This window comes from Oenanthe melanoleuca, chromosome 2 (assembly GCF_029582105.1).
Source record: "Oenanthe melanoleuca isolate GR-GAL-2019-014 chromosome 2, OMel1.0, whole genome shotgun sequence".
NCBI classification, from domain to species: domain Eukaryota; kingdom Metazoa; phylum Chordata; class Aves; order Passeriformes; family Muscicapidae; genus Oenanthe; species Oenanthe melanoleuca.
In genome coordinates, this window is record NC_079335.1 from 122,445,435 (window position 1) to 122,460,309 (window position 14,875).

A 14,875-nucleotide genomic window follows, 5' to 3' on the forward strand; every position below is an offset into this window, starting at 1 on the left:
ATAAAAAAATTCAGGGTCTTGGTTTGGGGAAAAGAGGGGAGACAACAGAAAATGCTTGGAACTTATCAGCATTATCAGCACTGCATAATACATGTCTGAAAACAGAGCTAATAACCCCTTCTGGATCCAAACAGATACTGCACAACCAGCACATAACTGAAAGCTGAGTATATTCAGAAAGAATTATGAAACCAGTTTTAAATTAAGCTACATGAAGCTCAATACCCAAAAAAATATTTTATTCAAACTTGCTCTGCGGTATAAGTTTGCTCATGCTCATTATCAACAGCATAGGTCATTTTACATTCATTTTCTCCTTTTCAAAGATCTCTTAAGAACTGGAAAGTCAAGGGTTTTTTTAAATAAAAAGTTTGATAATATGAAACAATACTTTCTTATCATTACAATATAACTCTCACTTCAGAAAAAAAGCAGATAGTCCTCTCCCATAAATAATTTCCATTATTTACAGCATCTGCTGCTTTCTGAAAATAAATTAGGCAGGGTTCATTTAGGTAACAAGCTGCTTTTTTGCACAGGTGTGATTTTTCCATGGAATGCAGTTCTGTCTAAGCAATGAAGCAAACTGTGCTAGAAATTCCTCAGAATCAGGAAAAAAAAATAAAAGACACACAGTGAAACATGAAAGTATGCAGATTCCCTCAGAGGGATTGAAACCTTTGTATCAACAGGACATTTATCAGTTGAGCTTCTGCAGTAACAAACAGTTTTAAATGGATCTGTCACTAGACAGGGATGAAGACTTGCCTAAGGCTTTCAGACAACTCCCACGCAGTAGCATAGACTCACTTCTTTGCATACATTAGTTTTTTTCCTAGGAAATCTTTACTAAGAAAACACCTAGAACACAGATTCCACTCAGACTACAAAATTGGAAATTTACATAGAAATAGCATTATGCCTAATATTTTCTGGCTTTTTTCCTTCAGAATCTTAAAGAAAATGTTAAACAAAATCTATTAATTACAATGAAAAATTACCAATTTTTTACCTCAAAACCAAAGTAATATTTTTCAATTCAGACAAGCACAGATATTTTACATTTATTGAAATAAATATATAATATACATGAGATATAACTATATAATAGAGAATTGTTCTTAGAGATTAAATCCTACAAACAGTTCAGCGTGCTGCTAAATGACCACGCGCTATCAATATAATCCACATTTAATTTTTTACTATCATAACATTTTTACCTTCTCTTAATTTCTGTCTTGTTTAACATGGATGATTAATACAGAGGCATTGGTGTCACAAGTACAATACCTGAGCTTCTGGTGAAAGCTGCTTTTCTCTTTCCTGCAAGGACATTTTACAGTAAGATTGTAAAGCCAAGTAGTTCTTCCGCTTCCATTTTCTGTCTAACCTGTCCGCATGCTGTTTACAATAAGCAAAAAAAGGGTCAGCTATATCCTGTTTCAGAAAAAAACAGAGGGGAAGGAATGAAAATAGAGTGAGACATAAAGTAAGGTCAAAGGGCTCTGAACAGCAAAAACATTCTGGCAATCAGTTCACATGTTTGAATGGGCATGTCTTTAAAAACAACTAAAAAGCATGTTTCTAAATCAATTTGGTCATGTTGATGTAATTTGCAATGTAAGGTTTTTTTTCCATTGTTTTCATTGCATGATCCTAAGTGTTTTTTAGATGCATTAACAATTTAACTCTCTGCTAGTCAATCTCTGTACTATATTTGCATTCTCAGGAAAAAAAACCCAGCAAAATAAATTCCTAAGTACAAATCCCTTTGATATATAATATGTATTAATTTCCTGTTGGCTCACTGTGCCTTTTAATTAAATCCTAAAAGTGCTTAATAATTCTGAATACTATCAAAGGCAATATATTTTGTTTCTCTATTGTTTTTCCAACCATTTTGGTGGCTATACCCTCACACGATTTATCACCTCTCAGATTTTTTTTTTCCCATTTTTCATTCTATCATATCTGCACACTATCATGGCTAGGTTTATAACCATTTTTAACACCCACAAACCTTGCAAGCAGACTACAAATATCTGAGCCACGAGGAGACATGGTTTGAGAACCACATTTCATTGCCTTTGTACTTTCAAAAGGGCACAACAACATCATAAATGTACAGACTAAGAAAAACTTAAAGCAAGCTTCCTTCATAAAGTAATACAAATATTAATAAATTACCTGACAATCAAATTTCCCTTTATTTAACTTACAAATCAAAGACTAATAAAATTTTCTCTGACTTTCCTTACTAGCACATTTTATTTTAATTTAGATTTTCACAGTATGCAACAAGCTTACTTCAAAAATTAGCTGTGCCCTAAAACAAGATTGCGTGAGACCTTGATTAAAAATTTGACTGCAGAAAACATGTAACAAAATTTTAAAGTGGAAAGGCAAGCAGATACGTATGTCCAGAGGGAATTCACACAGGGTATTTAAAGACTCAACCTTACAAATAACTTATTTATGACAACAATGATAGCAAGGTGGGATCTTCCTATTTATTGGTCCAATGGAAGAAAGTATTTAGTGATTACTTCATGAATCTCTTAGCGGTTCACTGTATCCATAAACAAAAGTGTAAAGATCAACAGTGAAAGTAATGTTTGTTTTTGTGTTACCTGTGGTACTTCCTAAGGCAAAAAGCTAAGTTATGAAGCTATGAGCATGACAGGCTTAATCAAAATGATACGTATCAGGATGAAATTGGACAACCTAGAAGTACTTATACCATAAAAATGAACTGGAAAGTAGGAACTTCAAATTTGAATTGCTTTAGATCATATTACAGGGAAAATACTGTTAAGAAAAGATATCAAGAACTTATCAGGAAGTTATAAATACCTGCTTTTCATTCTGATTCCAAAGATTAATGTTACCACAAGGAAAGTCATATCTATGTACTACAATTTGAAGTAAATACTGGAAAACACACACGAAAAAGTGGCATCAGAAATGCCTTTAATATCTGAAGTCTCCTGTTTGGTATGAAACTGAGATTACTGTACTACACAAACAGCTAGGTAAATATGTCACCCTATGTGAAGTTCAGGAAATAGACTCAGAATTCCTGTCTGTATTAACTGACAGCAACTTCTGTGCTAATTTTCTCTATTCTTTTTCCCAGTCAGTTTCAAAAGATGCTCAGAGTTGGACAATGTGGTGAAGGGCTCTCCCTGTACAGTTCTTTCACCCAGCCTAGGACTTGTTACCTACTTAAAAAAACTTTGTTCAGGGCCTGGCAACAAAAAAGCTACCATTTCAGGTCATCTCCATTTCTATAGAGGTCTTTTAGTCTATCCTTTCCATACCTACCTCCTCTGCTGCTGCTTCTGAGAGGAGGCCTTCCTTCTGAGCACAGGTCACATGGAAATAAGCTCTGCACATCCCAGCATCACAACTAATGCATACACCAGTTCTGGCAAAACGAGGATCTTCACAAAAGCTGCACTCCTTTATAAAGAAGAATGGAATACCACAGTAAATATTTCAGTTGCATTTTGCCTAATATTTGATAATTTATGTCCCATATACAAAACCAAACTGGTAGGTTAACTCCTGTGTGGTACAGAAACCAAGTATGCTCCCAATGGCTGACACTACTTAAAGCTTCCTGCTTTCTCAACTCCCACTATTAAAGCCATTTTCAGCAATGGTAAAAATACTGAAATAATCTAAACAGCATGTTGGACGAATTTTTACATGAACCTGCATGTATTGCATTCCCCTCCAGCAAAACAACTAAATACCATCCAAGCAATTCAAGCACAATTACTTGTATAAGCATAGTAAAAAAAATACAACCACTCCTCAGCCAATGTTCAACAAGTTCAATAAAACAGCAGTGCTCTCAAGGACCAAAAACCATAGATAATTATGTACATGTCCTTTAATAAGCACTGACTGAGGAGTAAACATGTGACAGTGCAGAAACAAATACTCAAAAAACATAAATATCAGTAAGGAAGGTTGTGATTCACTTAAGAAGCTATGACTTCAGATTATGTGCATTCTAAGCACAGTCACTTGCAAAACAATAAACTGACAACCCCAAAACAATTAACTTATTTTTCAGTCAGATCAATTCCTCAGTCTGTTTCACAACAATTTCAAGCCAAATCCCTGTGCCAGCAGTCTAGAGCAATGAGCACATAAGCAGGAAATGGGAACATGCACTGCCTAAGCAGAGGTGTTACCCAGTGCATAAAGATGATCTAAAATGATACAGGCATGCATTTCCTAGACTCCTACTTGACAAACAGAGAGCAAAGCTGTCTATCACCTAGAGAAAATATCTCCATGCAGAATGTTAAACAGAACAGAATGGTAAGGAAGTGACTGAAGAATCTGGAAACATCCCATATGTCACACTGGAAGAGCACCCTTTAGCTGTGTAGCTGCAACACCTAACAGAAAGGAACTAAATGGAAAAATCTATTATATTAAGCTGGTTTTGCAGGGGGGACTGTAGCAAAATAAGCTGTAACTTCCACACTTAATACAGCAAACAGCATTTAGAGCTTTGCAATAGTAATGAGTCTTCTTCACCTGTACAGTTCACTTTCACCTTACTGAGAGCAAGAAAAGATGCCCAATTTTTTTACTCTGATCCTATACATCATACATGCTATTAAGAGGAAAAAAAAAAAAAAAAAAAAAAAATAGCAGGATTCACTTCAACAACAGCTCACAGGATCTGCTGTGCTTGCCCCAACCTTTTTTTACACAAACATTTCCAACAAGGCTAAATGCCTCAGCAGGCCCAGGCTCCTGATACAGGTATGTTGCACATGGGCAATCCAAAGTGTTTTATATCTGTTTTATATATCACAAGCATTTTTAAAACTGCACTACATATTTTCATTTAGAATTCAATTTAACGAATTGACATTCAAGAAAACAAAAGTGACTTGTCAGAAAAGAAGTTTCAGAGCTGCAGACTTAGAACCAACCATCTTCCCTCCCATTAGCCTGATAGACATGCTTCTCCAAAGTCTCCATTAGATATACAAACAAGTATTCAGCACATTAATGAGTGCTGTCCTCTGCCCACTGTAATGGTTTTCTGTATGATTTGTTCAAGATTACTTTTGTTCTGGATTGAAAACATTTACATGTAAAACAATTTTAACTTTAGAACCATTTATCAGTTTAAGCTGAGGGTCCTATGCTGCTGTGGGTTTCTTGCAAACATCACTTTGGAACAGCCTGTTGTATGCATAACAGCTTATATACAAACTCCAAAGTAATTCTTACTGAATGCACATATACCACTCCCTTTCTTAACCAACTTAACCTCCCATTTCTCATCTTTTAAATCTTCCTTGCTTTCCATTCACATTTTGTCAATCTGCCACTGACTTCAAAAGAAATTAGCACCTCTGTAAAAAAACAGGGAAATTGGGCAAAAACAGTGACAGAAATTATGGATAACAGTGGTAAGGGAACAGATAGAAAGATGGAGGGAAAAGCAGGTAGGTGTAGGTGTAACAACCATTAACAAACTATCTAATTTTTCATCCTGAACCTCACTACAAAATTGCTGTAAAAAGAAATAAAGTTGGGAAGATGCATTTTATTCTACTATATGTAAAAACATAAAATATAGCTACTTGTTGCTACTGCATCTCTTCTACACTTACCTTTGCACCGTACTTGGAATAATTCATTTCTGTTAGTGTTACTGGCCGCAGCTTGTCAATATCTCCAAATGCCACTCCTGGGACATAGAGGGCACAAACAATGTGGACCCACCTAGAACAGTGGACAAAATGAGGTTACTGTTATCAGTATTTTGATCCCATATTATACTCACCATTTTCAGGCTTCAAAGTCCCCTGTAAATGTTGCTGATGCTAGCTGAAACACTTGAAGGAAAGGACATTAAAAGCAGGGATGGAGTGCCTGCTTGGAATTCAGGAGCTCAGACACTGAGCCATAGAGTAAGGCCTTTCAAAGCCACTGGGACTGCTCTGCCTGTCTGGATCAAGGGCTGGGCTACCACCACCTTTCTGTTCTGATGGCTCTCACAAGGGTCCCACACACTTTTCAAGGAATATGAAAGGTGTACAAAGATTTGATATTATTTATAAAGCTAAGGCTTACATATTTTCATGATGTGGGAGGGGGTAGGAAAGGAAGGAACAAAATTATGCAGGTAGTCACAGCAATACTGAGCTCCGAGCATGTAGCTATGAAGCACTTACAACAAAGCATCAACCAGACTTTGCACTGCTAGTTACACCTGTTAGTATCACCAAAACTAACTAGCTTTAAGCAACAGAGAGGACTTGCATTCAGGAAAAAACACATCTGGGAAGTATAACAGAAAGGCCTATGTGAAACTCAGATAAACAGACTGTTACTTAGTTGTTCCCTTCTTCACTACCATAAAAAAAATGTGGAGCTTAAGAGGTCTAAATCTTCATCCCTGAGGGGCAGAAAATTAATCTGGACCTTAGTGTACAGTAATCAAACCAAAGGTTTCAGCCTCAAGACTGCTCTTGACAGGCATCCTCCTAACCTCCTGAAGCTCTCAGCTATCCAAAAACAGCCTTGCAGCAGAAGAGAAATTTTCCTCTTCTTCTTCAATTGTCCTCATAACGAACACTTTCTAAAAGATCCAGCTCTCACTGTAACAAACCATCAGTTAGCAACAAACTCAAAATCTGTTCTGCACAGCATGCACGACTCAAAATAACTGAGACAAACTACTGCAAATAATCTTACTATTTTATCAAAATTCAGGAAGTATTTGCTACTCCTTGCTAAGCTACCAGGTGGAAGAAAACTCTGATATACAAAGGGTCAAGACTGCTATTTTTTGTTGTCTTAAGATATTCAAGAAAATGGCCTTTCAATTGCAGAGATTGTAGCTAACACTTCAAACCTATAAAGTCCCACATGATATACAATCCAACTACAGACTTCAGACATAACTGAGCTGAAATATTCTGTTTGAGCCTCAGCAAGTGTGTTAATTCAGCACTTTATAATCTTCCCAGTCATTACTGTTTAACAGTAAATGTATCACTAGTGAAGACTAAACTCTCTTCCATTCTAATCAAATAATAGAATCTACTCCCTGTATTCAAGAAGACTCATGATGATGTGAGAAACATTTCCCCCTTGTCTCTTTTACCAAGGATTCAGTACAGACCTGTTACCACCTTAAATTCACACCCATGCTGCTGTGCTCTTTTTTTTCCAATCTTCTACCACTGTTTAGCCTCTCTCTTCTCCCTCCTCTTTCCTTTGTACATCAATTTTAAAAAATTCAGTTAAACCAGAGCAGTAACATGCTACTGTTATTAACTAGCTGCTAACGGATGAGAGAAATACTGAAGTTTGTGGTTATACTATTCAGGAGCTCCATGCAGCCCTGGTTTCCCAAAGCAGCACACTTCTCATCAATTGTCTTTAGACCTACAACACTGGAATTTATCACACTCAGAGTTAAGTTTCACATTATTTATGAATCATATATCCCAAAAGAAATTCCAAAAATGCAAAATATGAAGGGCTCAGTAGCAAGCTCAAAAATACATCTGTATTTCAATCTTTACAAAAGAAAACAATGATCTTTCAATGCACAAAAGTAGTGGACAGACTATTTACTTACCATTTTCACCCAAACAGTCCAAGATATTAACTGGACAACAGAAAAATCCCAGTAACAGTGAGAAACTACTTAAAAGCCATTAAATTGCTTCACTCCCTAAGAAATTTCCCAGTAAATCTAACAAGCCACAACATTAACTGATCCATTGGGTAATATCTGACATGACTCTTTTCACTTGTGTACTTAAAAACGAGTATTTATCCTATGGTTAAATCACTCAGGTTTGGAATGCTAAATAGTAAATTCCCTTTAAAACATATTAACTTAAAACAATGATATCTTAACTTAAAATAATGTATATCCCACATATACATTTATATGCAAGAACTGTATTGTTCTGCCTCCACAAATTTTACTAGTGTTCTTCACATCCACAAAATTATTTGGTCACTGCACTGTAACTATAGGAAGACACAAAGAAAATTTAAAGATGAGTTACAACTTTGTCTTTAAACAATGTAGTACAAATACAGACAGCTTGCTGGCTGCCAGAGAACAAGATGAGACACTCCAGTGTTCTGCCAAACTTCTTGCTGCTTAGAAAGGGAGTAAACCTCATCAGTGGTTTTATTACAGCATAAACACTCCACCATGCCAGCACAACTCTTTAACTCAATACAATGTTACATACAAAAATAAGATTCTTCTTAGTATATGAAAAGTACATCTTCTGTAGATCTTCCCCACAAAACCAGTGGAGGCACAACAAATCCCTGCAGGGGAGCAGTGGAGCACCAGGTACTATTTTTGCCCTTGCACAGTGTATCCAGGAGTGGCAATAGCTTGGCCTAAATCACTACCATGCTTTTATTAAATGTTCCTCTATTAGGAAAAGCATATGTACGTGTTTAAATGTATATTTTGGTAAACATTATGATTTAGTAATGTAAATACCTCATTGACATGAGCACACTGTACTTGTTGTCAAAAGGAAATTAAAAAAATTATAAGCAAAATATGACACACAGAATGAGACCTGTAACCTTGAGATAAATAGACCTCTTGTTTGTAAATAAAAAACATCTGATTTCTGTAGGGCTTCTTTTCTACACTCTTCCTTTAATTTAAGGTATGTAATACAGTACAAATCTTTATAAACAGAAGCTACATATCTCCACAATTACTATTCTTAACAAAAATCCCAAGGCTCTGATTGGAGATTTTTGATAGCAAGTTTTAATTCAGCCTACTAAACACACTCTCTGAAGTTCAATATAAAGATACACATCTTCTACAAGCAGCTGCTTTCTCAATTTAATTTGCACAGTTTTTTCATGCTCCACTGGTGTATTTAATGCTGCTGCACTCTGTAGGAGTTTATCTATGATAAACCCAACAGCTGGCAGTGCTTGCTTCACACTGACCTTCTCAAAATGTTTTAGTACATGTCACCCAAGTATTGCAGTACTACAGATTTAAACTGCCATTTCTGTGTGATTGGCACACAAGTGCCTCATTTCTTTAACCACCTATATGTGAACTCAGACCTGAATATTTATTAAAAAACATACACAAGTCAGTCAAGTTCACAGCTGAAGCAGCTTCAGCTGCTTTTAATACCAGTTCTAAATATTTTCCTGCTCATTTATTTAGCTGCACATGTTTTAGAAGCTTGTAATTAAGACAAATTGGGTAATCAAAGAAGAATAATCTTCCTTGTTACTTTATCATCCATTTAGCTTGGAGCAATGATGACAGATGTTGATTAGGAAGGAAGAAAAACTCCCTACTGAAACAAGGACAGAATTTATATTTTTGGATAATAGCATTTTGAGAAGCAAAATTTCATAAATTCACATTTATACTTGTGAAACTGAGTGATTAATGTGAAAAGGCTTCTGCTGAGAAATTAAATACCTCATTATTCTAACGATTCACCTTTCATGTAAAAAGAGAGAAATTATTCCAATCTGATTATGAAGAGAAACTGACTAGGTTTGGATTGTGCAATTTTCAGCACTGATGCATATGAATTTATTTTTAAAAGGTGGGAAGGGGATGAAAAGCAATGGTGAGCTAAAGGATTCTGTTACTCAGTAGTCTCTTCCTGCTAATACATCAAGAAAAGCACAGGATTGGATTACAGTTAACTGAGTACAATGGAAACATAATGGACACTGCCTCAAGACCCTACCCCTACCTACAGTGGCCCTCTACCCTTGAGAATTCAAATTTATAAATAAATAATAAAAAGAGAGCATGGGAATTTTCATATATTAATAATGTGAATTAGTAAATAGCAATTGGGTTTTTTTTTTTCCCCTAATACATAATCTCTTCATCTGGGAGAATAAACTTATCCAGGATAGCAATATGACAGTATATAGCAAATAAAGATACAGTAACAATAATAAATTATTGTGACAACGTCTACTGTCACCAAAGCAGACATGTGCTTCTGCAGACAACCAATGTAATAAAGAAAATATTTCCAGCTTAACCACAAGCATACCACCATTTTAAAAGAAAAAATTTAAGCAATTATTAAAATGTTGACTATAGTTTCTACTAGGATAATATGGAAGTCAGATATATATAGGACGTCAATTGTTTGCAGAACACACCTTTCAAAAAGGCTGAAATAAAACTTGCCAGGTGATTATCAAGTGTCACATTTCCTATTATACAATTTTAAAAGTCTTTAAAAGTATTTTTCTTGCATATAGAAGCATTATTATTACAACAGAAAATAACTGAAAAGGCACTATTTGCTAAGTTAGGTAAAAGCTTTATAAGGAAGATGCACATGCACTCTTGAACCTACTACACACCAGAAACAAGGATCTGAACTCAGAAGTATTTAAAAAGCAGTACTACCTTCAAGGTTCAAAATTATTCACTACAAACCTTGACACACTTGTCTTTTTTTTTAAAGCTTATGAAAAGCTCAGCCCCTGAAAATCTTGCTTGTTACTACACACTGCAATTTATACAACCATAAAGCGTATTAAAAAAAAAAAAAAAGAACAAAACAAAACCATGAAACCATGCAGCAAAACCTCATAACATCAAGCATAAATCAAACATTACTGATAATGCAGCTTTTGCCTTTAGTACAAATAATTAGTTATCACTAATACATACATCTTAACTAGTTTTCCAAAGGTGATAAGAATTGAAGACATCACAAGAATTAATCTGCTTATTCTCAAATTAACCTGAATTCAATTCTAAAGCAAAGAATATTCTCAAAAAATAAGAATATAATCCTCATACGTTTAGCACACCTTCAATATAATTTTTTTTATGCTGCTTTTTCCCATCACCTGGTATACTGACCCAGTCCTTTGCTCTACTAAAATAAAAACATGAAGTTTTCCTTCCACTTACATCCTACTTAAAGTCAACAGACTTGAGCAGAGTTTCTACAAGTTATAGGAAAAAACTCAACCTTTTAAAGGTAAGATGACATGGAATTGAAAACATCACAAATTCAGTCTTACCTGCCTGCATCAGTCTCCTTGAAAATGCCATCCTGGTTGGGACATAATTCACAGCTAGGTGTGACACCACACTTGCATGCATCACAAAACCAAGGCTCTGTGGAATTTTCTGAAGCTGAACTCATGATAGAGTCACTCTCTCCATCAACACCATAGCAACCTACACACAGGAGAAATGGAAGATCAATAAAAGAAGAGACAATTGTAGAAGTAGCAACTTGCCAGTTATGACTTCAGAAGGAAACATACACTCGTACAGATTCCTGGGAATGATTCCAGAGAAATAGTGAGATACTCAAGAAAGTTTACAAAATTTTTGAAACAATTATGCTTAGTGTAAAATTTACATTTTAAAGCAAGTTTTATTCCAAAAAGTCACCTGTTTGACGTGATTGTATTAGATTACAATTGAAAAACATGAAGAAAAAGACTGTTTTACTTTATTCTTCTAGCCACACTTGGTGTTCTTTCAGACTATCCATTAGAAAGGAAAGTAAGAAAACAAGATGTGAAGCAACCAAAGATTAAAAAAACTCAATGCATTTTTTTAAGTAAATAATAATATTTCAAGCAACATGATCTTCTCCTGAAAATGAACATTTTTTGGAGGGAAGGGGAGAGTGTTTGGGTTTTCTTCTAGAGGTTCTTTATGTCAGTAGAATCCAGTCAACAAATGTGCACTCCACTTTTCCACTTTGCATTCAGCATGCAAATCAACTACAGAAGAATATACATATGAAATAAAAAATACTATTTACCTACTTTTTGAGTTGTATGACTGACCTTAAGAACCCTTGTACAACTTCAAAACCAAAGTATTGCTTGTGGAGCACAATCTGACAATTCTGACTCACTACACCAGTGAATGATGAAATGTGTATATATATATATATATATATATATATATATATATATATATTTATTTTTTTATATATATATATATATATATATATATATATATATATATATATATATATATATATATATATTTAAGCATTCACATTTGTACCTGGTTTTAAATTACAGCTAGGCTCCATCATTCAGTTTCTCCATTCCTCTTCAGTACAACTAGGGTATTCTTTATGTTTGATAAGGCACCTATGCATGCTTAATTACCACAAATTTAGGAAAACAGTGTCTTTAAAGTGATTTGTTATTTAAATTTTGCACAAGAGAATGAGTTGTATTAGAACTATTGCAAATAACAAAACCGAAAATACTTAAGCTAATCACTCAAAACTGTTTTTTTTCCACATCCCACATTTTGAACATTTAGCTGCTATTCAATAAGAGAAAAAAAATTAATTGTCAACACTTAAAACACAGAAAAGACTATTAAAATTAAATTCAGCTATTTGTCAAATGAAGCAATCAAGTCAAAATTTGTGCTTTCAGAGCAGTAAAACTGCTCAAGTCTGCAATTAAATAACAACATGATTTTTTACTTTGTTTCATTACCCACTGACTGTAATAAAATAGCAACAGTGCTCCAACTCCGATTGCAACAGAAACAGAGGTCTGCATAATACACTGAAACTACATTCAGGAAATAAGCAACACTGCAGGAACTGCTTAAGAAATGTAGTCTTCCATTACAGAACGAGCCTCATCAATAAGAATTTAAATAAGATGGCAGAATGGGTTTTTTTCATAATAAAAAGTGTCCTAGAATGAAAGGACAAGTAATGTGGAGAAGTGCATTCACAGACAAATTTCATTAGGGATATACAAGATCATATAGCTCATGCATAGGGTCACTCCATCTTCTTTACAATATGGTATCAGCTTTAAGCAACATTCCACAAAGTAGTTTTCTTAATTCTAATAACATAATTTTGAATAGATGCCAGCAAATCTCCTTTTCAGCAATAACACTAAGTTACAAACACATTGCCCATTGATACTATAGAGCTGATGAATTGTTAACCTTTCAGGAATTCCTTCAGACTTCTAAACATATTAACATTTTCTTCAAAGTACTTATTATTTTTTTTAATATTACAGATGCAGTAATACTGTCCTCAATCCACACAACAAATATTTCAACTACTGATGCTTCTTCACCAATCAAAAGTATTAGATTTGCTTTTCTAGCCTATGTGCCATCAGTCTACTAAAATTAGAATGATGACTTCCCCAAACTGTCTTACCTTCATTCTGAAACAGCTGCTTTATTATACTTATCAGTCATTTATACCTGATTATATTTTATCCTTCCTCAGAAAATGACACAAACGTGCTGCAATTATTTCCATCCTTTTCACATGTGTTGCCATTAAACATTATTTCTATAACAATACAAATATATGTCCTTTTCCAAAGGAAGGGAGGGGGGGAAGTTTATATTTTAACCCCTTTTTTTTGCCCCAATTTCTATATAAATCTTAGTGACGGCTTTAAAGAGTTTAAGATCTCTGACAGATAAAGAGGCGTTTGCTCCTTAGCAAAAGCTCAACATTACACTGTTACAACCAGCAAAAGGGGTGGTCTTTACCTGGAGAAAACAGACTAGATTACTATTAATCATTGCTAATAAAAACATCAAAACAATCTGGTCCACCACAAAGCTGAAAAAAAGGAAATCCAGCCTGTGAGACTGCTGCTACCTGGTGTACCCTGCTGAATAAAGCTGCTGAATCAAAGCTGCAATACAAAACCTTGTTGGCCCTGAAGCTAGGTTTCAGAGAAGATACTTTACAACTGTTCTTGACTGACTTGTGGAATGAGTCAATTTCAGTACACTCCAAAGTGCAAATAAATAATAAATATAAATTAAATATATCATTTTAGGATCCTTAAAAATGCTGGATACAACAAAGGTTCCACTTACTACTACCTACCTTCTTTTGTATGATTAAAAAATTCTTTTGTTCCAAATAACAAAATTTTAAAAAGTCTTATTTTCATGACTTCAAAATGCATAGGTATGCAGATACAAAACTGTTACTTGGTAAATAATTCCATCTATTAAGTGGCTGCACTGAAGATCAATTTAAGGTTGCTCAATCCAACCCTTTGGAATGAATTATTGGGAAGTGCTGGTGGTGGAACAGAAAGCAACCTAAGGGCTCGCTTAGTAAAAGCCTTAGGAGGTAACACTTAAATTCCTTCTAAATGTACCCCAATTGTACAGACAGTGTGACTACTTCAGGCTTGAAACAACGGGGGAAGGACACAGAACCTGTAAAGAACATGGTTCCAAGTGCTATCACTGCACCTCTTACCAATTGGGCATCAAGTCAATCATCTGCCCCTTTGATTGGAAAATACACTGAAGAAAATAAAATAAAGTAACTTGGAAACATTTCGCTTAAAATGCATGCTCCCTTCCCTTAACATTCACAAAAATTCTCAAGTCTGGGTCTTCAGAATATCCCTAAGAGCTCCTTTCAAACTTAAGTTCATTAAATCTTCATGTTTGTATACTCTAAGATTAGTGTATCATAACTCCACTTCTGATACCACTTTGAACACCATTAACACTAAACAATAAAACCACTTTAGTATAATACTAACCTATGAATTTAAACACATGAAATTCAAAAGGGTAAAATTTTCACACCACTTACTGTTCCTCTAATGGCATCTAGATATTACAATTACAGCCAAATTGTCTGTTGAATGTATGCCATTATATACAGTAAACAAACTTTTTCATTCCCTGATTTTAAAGTCATTTTACTCTGTCAATAGCTTATATTTTCATGTGATTGTCAATAAAAAGAAATTGCACACACTTTAAAATAATACCATTAAAACAATTGTTCTGAAATTTATACCACTAAGAGAAACAAATAGAGAC

The 14,875-nt window shown here is 34.6% G+C and overlaps 1 protein-coding gene across 4 annotated transcripts in view; it reads right to left on the reverse strand.

The window, feature by feature from the left end:
* Positions 1 to 14,875, reverse strand: part of PHF14 (PHD finger protein 14) — a 157,793-nt gene that overhangs the window by 119,272 nt on the left and 23,646 nt on the right. For all 4 annotated transcript variants that reach the window (XM_056482924.1, XM_056482922.1, XM_056482923.1 and 1 more), the window contains exons 5-8: positions 11,074 to 11,233; positions 5,652 to 5,763; positions 3,325 to 3,462; positions 1,291 to 1,437 (exon numbers count right to left, since the gene is read on the reverse strand). In XM_056482924.1, coding sequence (XP_056338899.1) covers positions 1,291 to 1,437; positions 3,325 to 3,462; positions 5,652 to 5,763; positions 11,074 to 11,233 — 557 coding nt within the window. The remainder of the gene's footprint in view (positions 1 to 1,290; positions 1,438 to 3,324; positions 3,463 to 5,651; positions 5,764 to 11,073; positions 11,234 to 14,875) is intronic.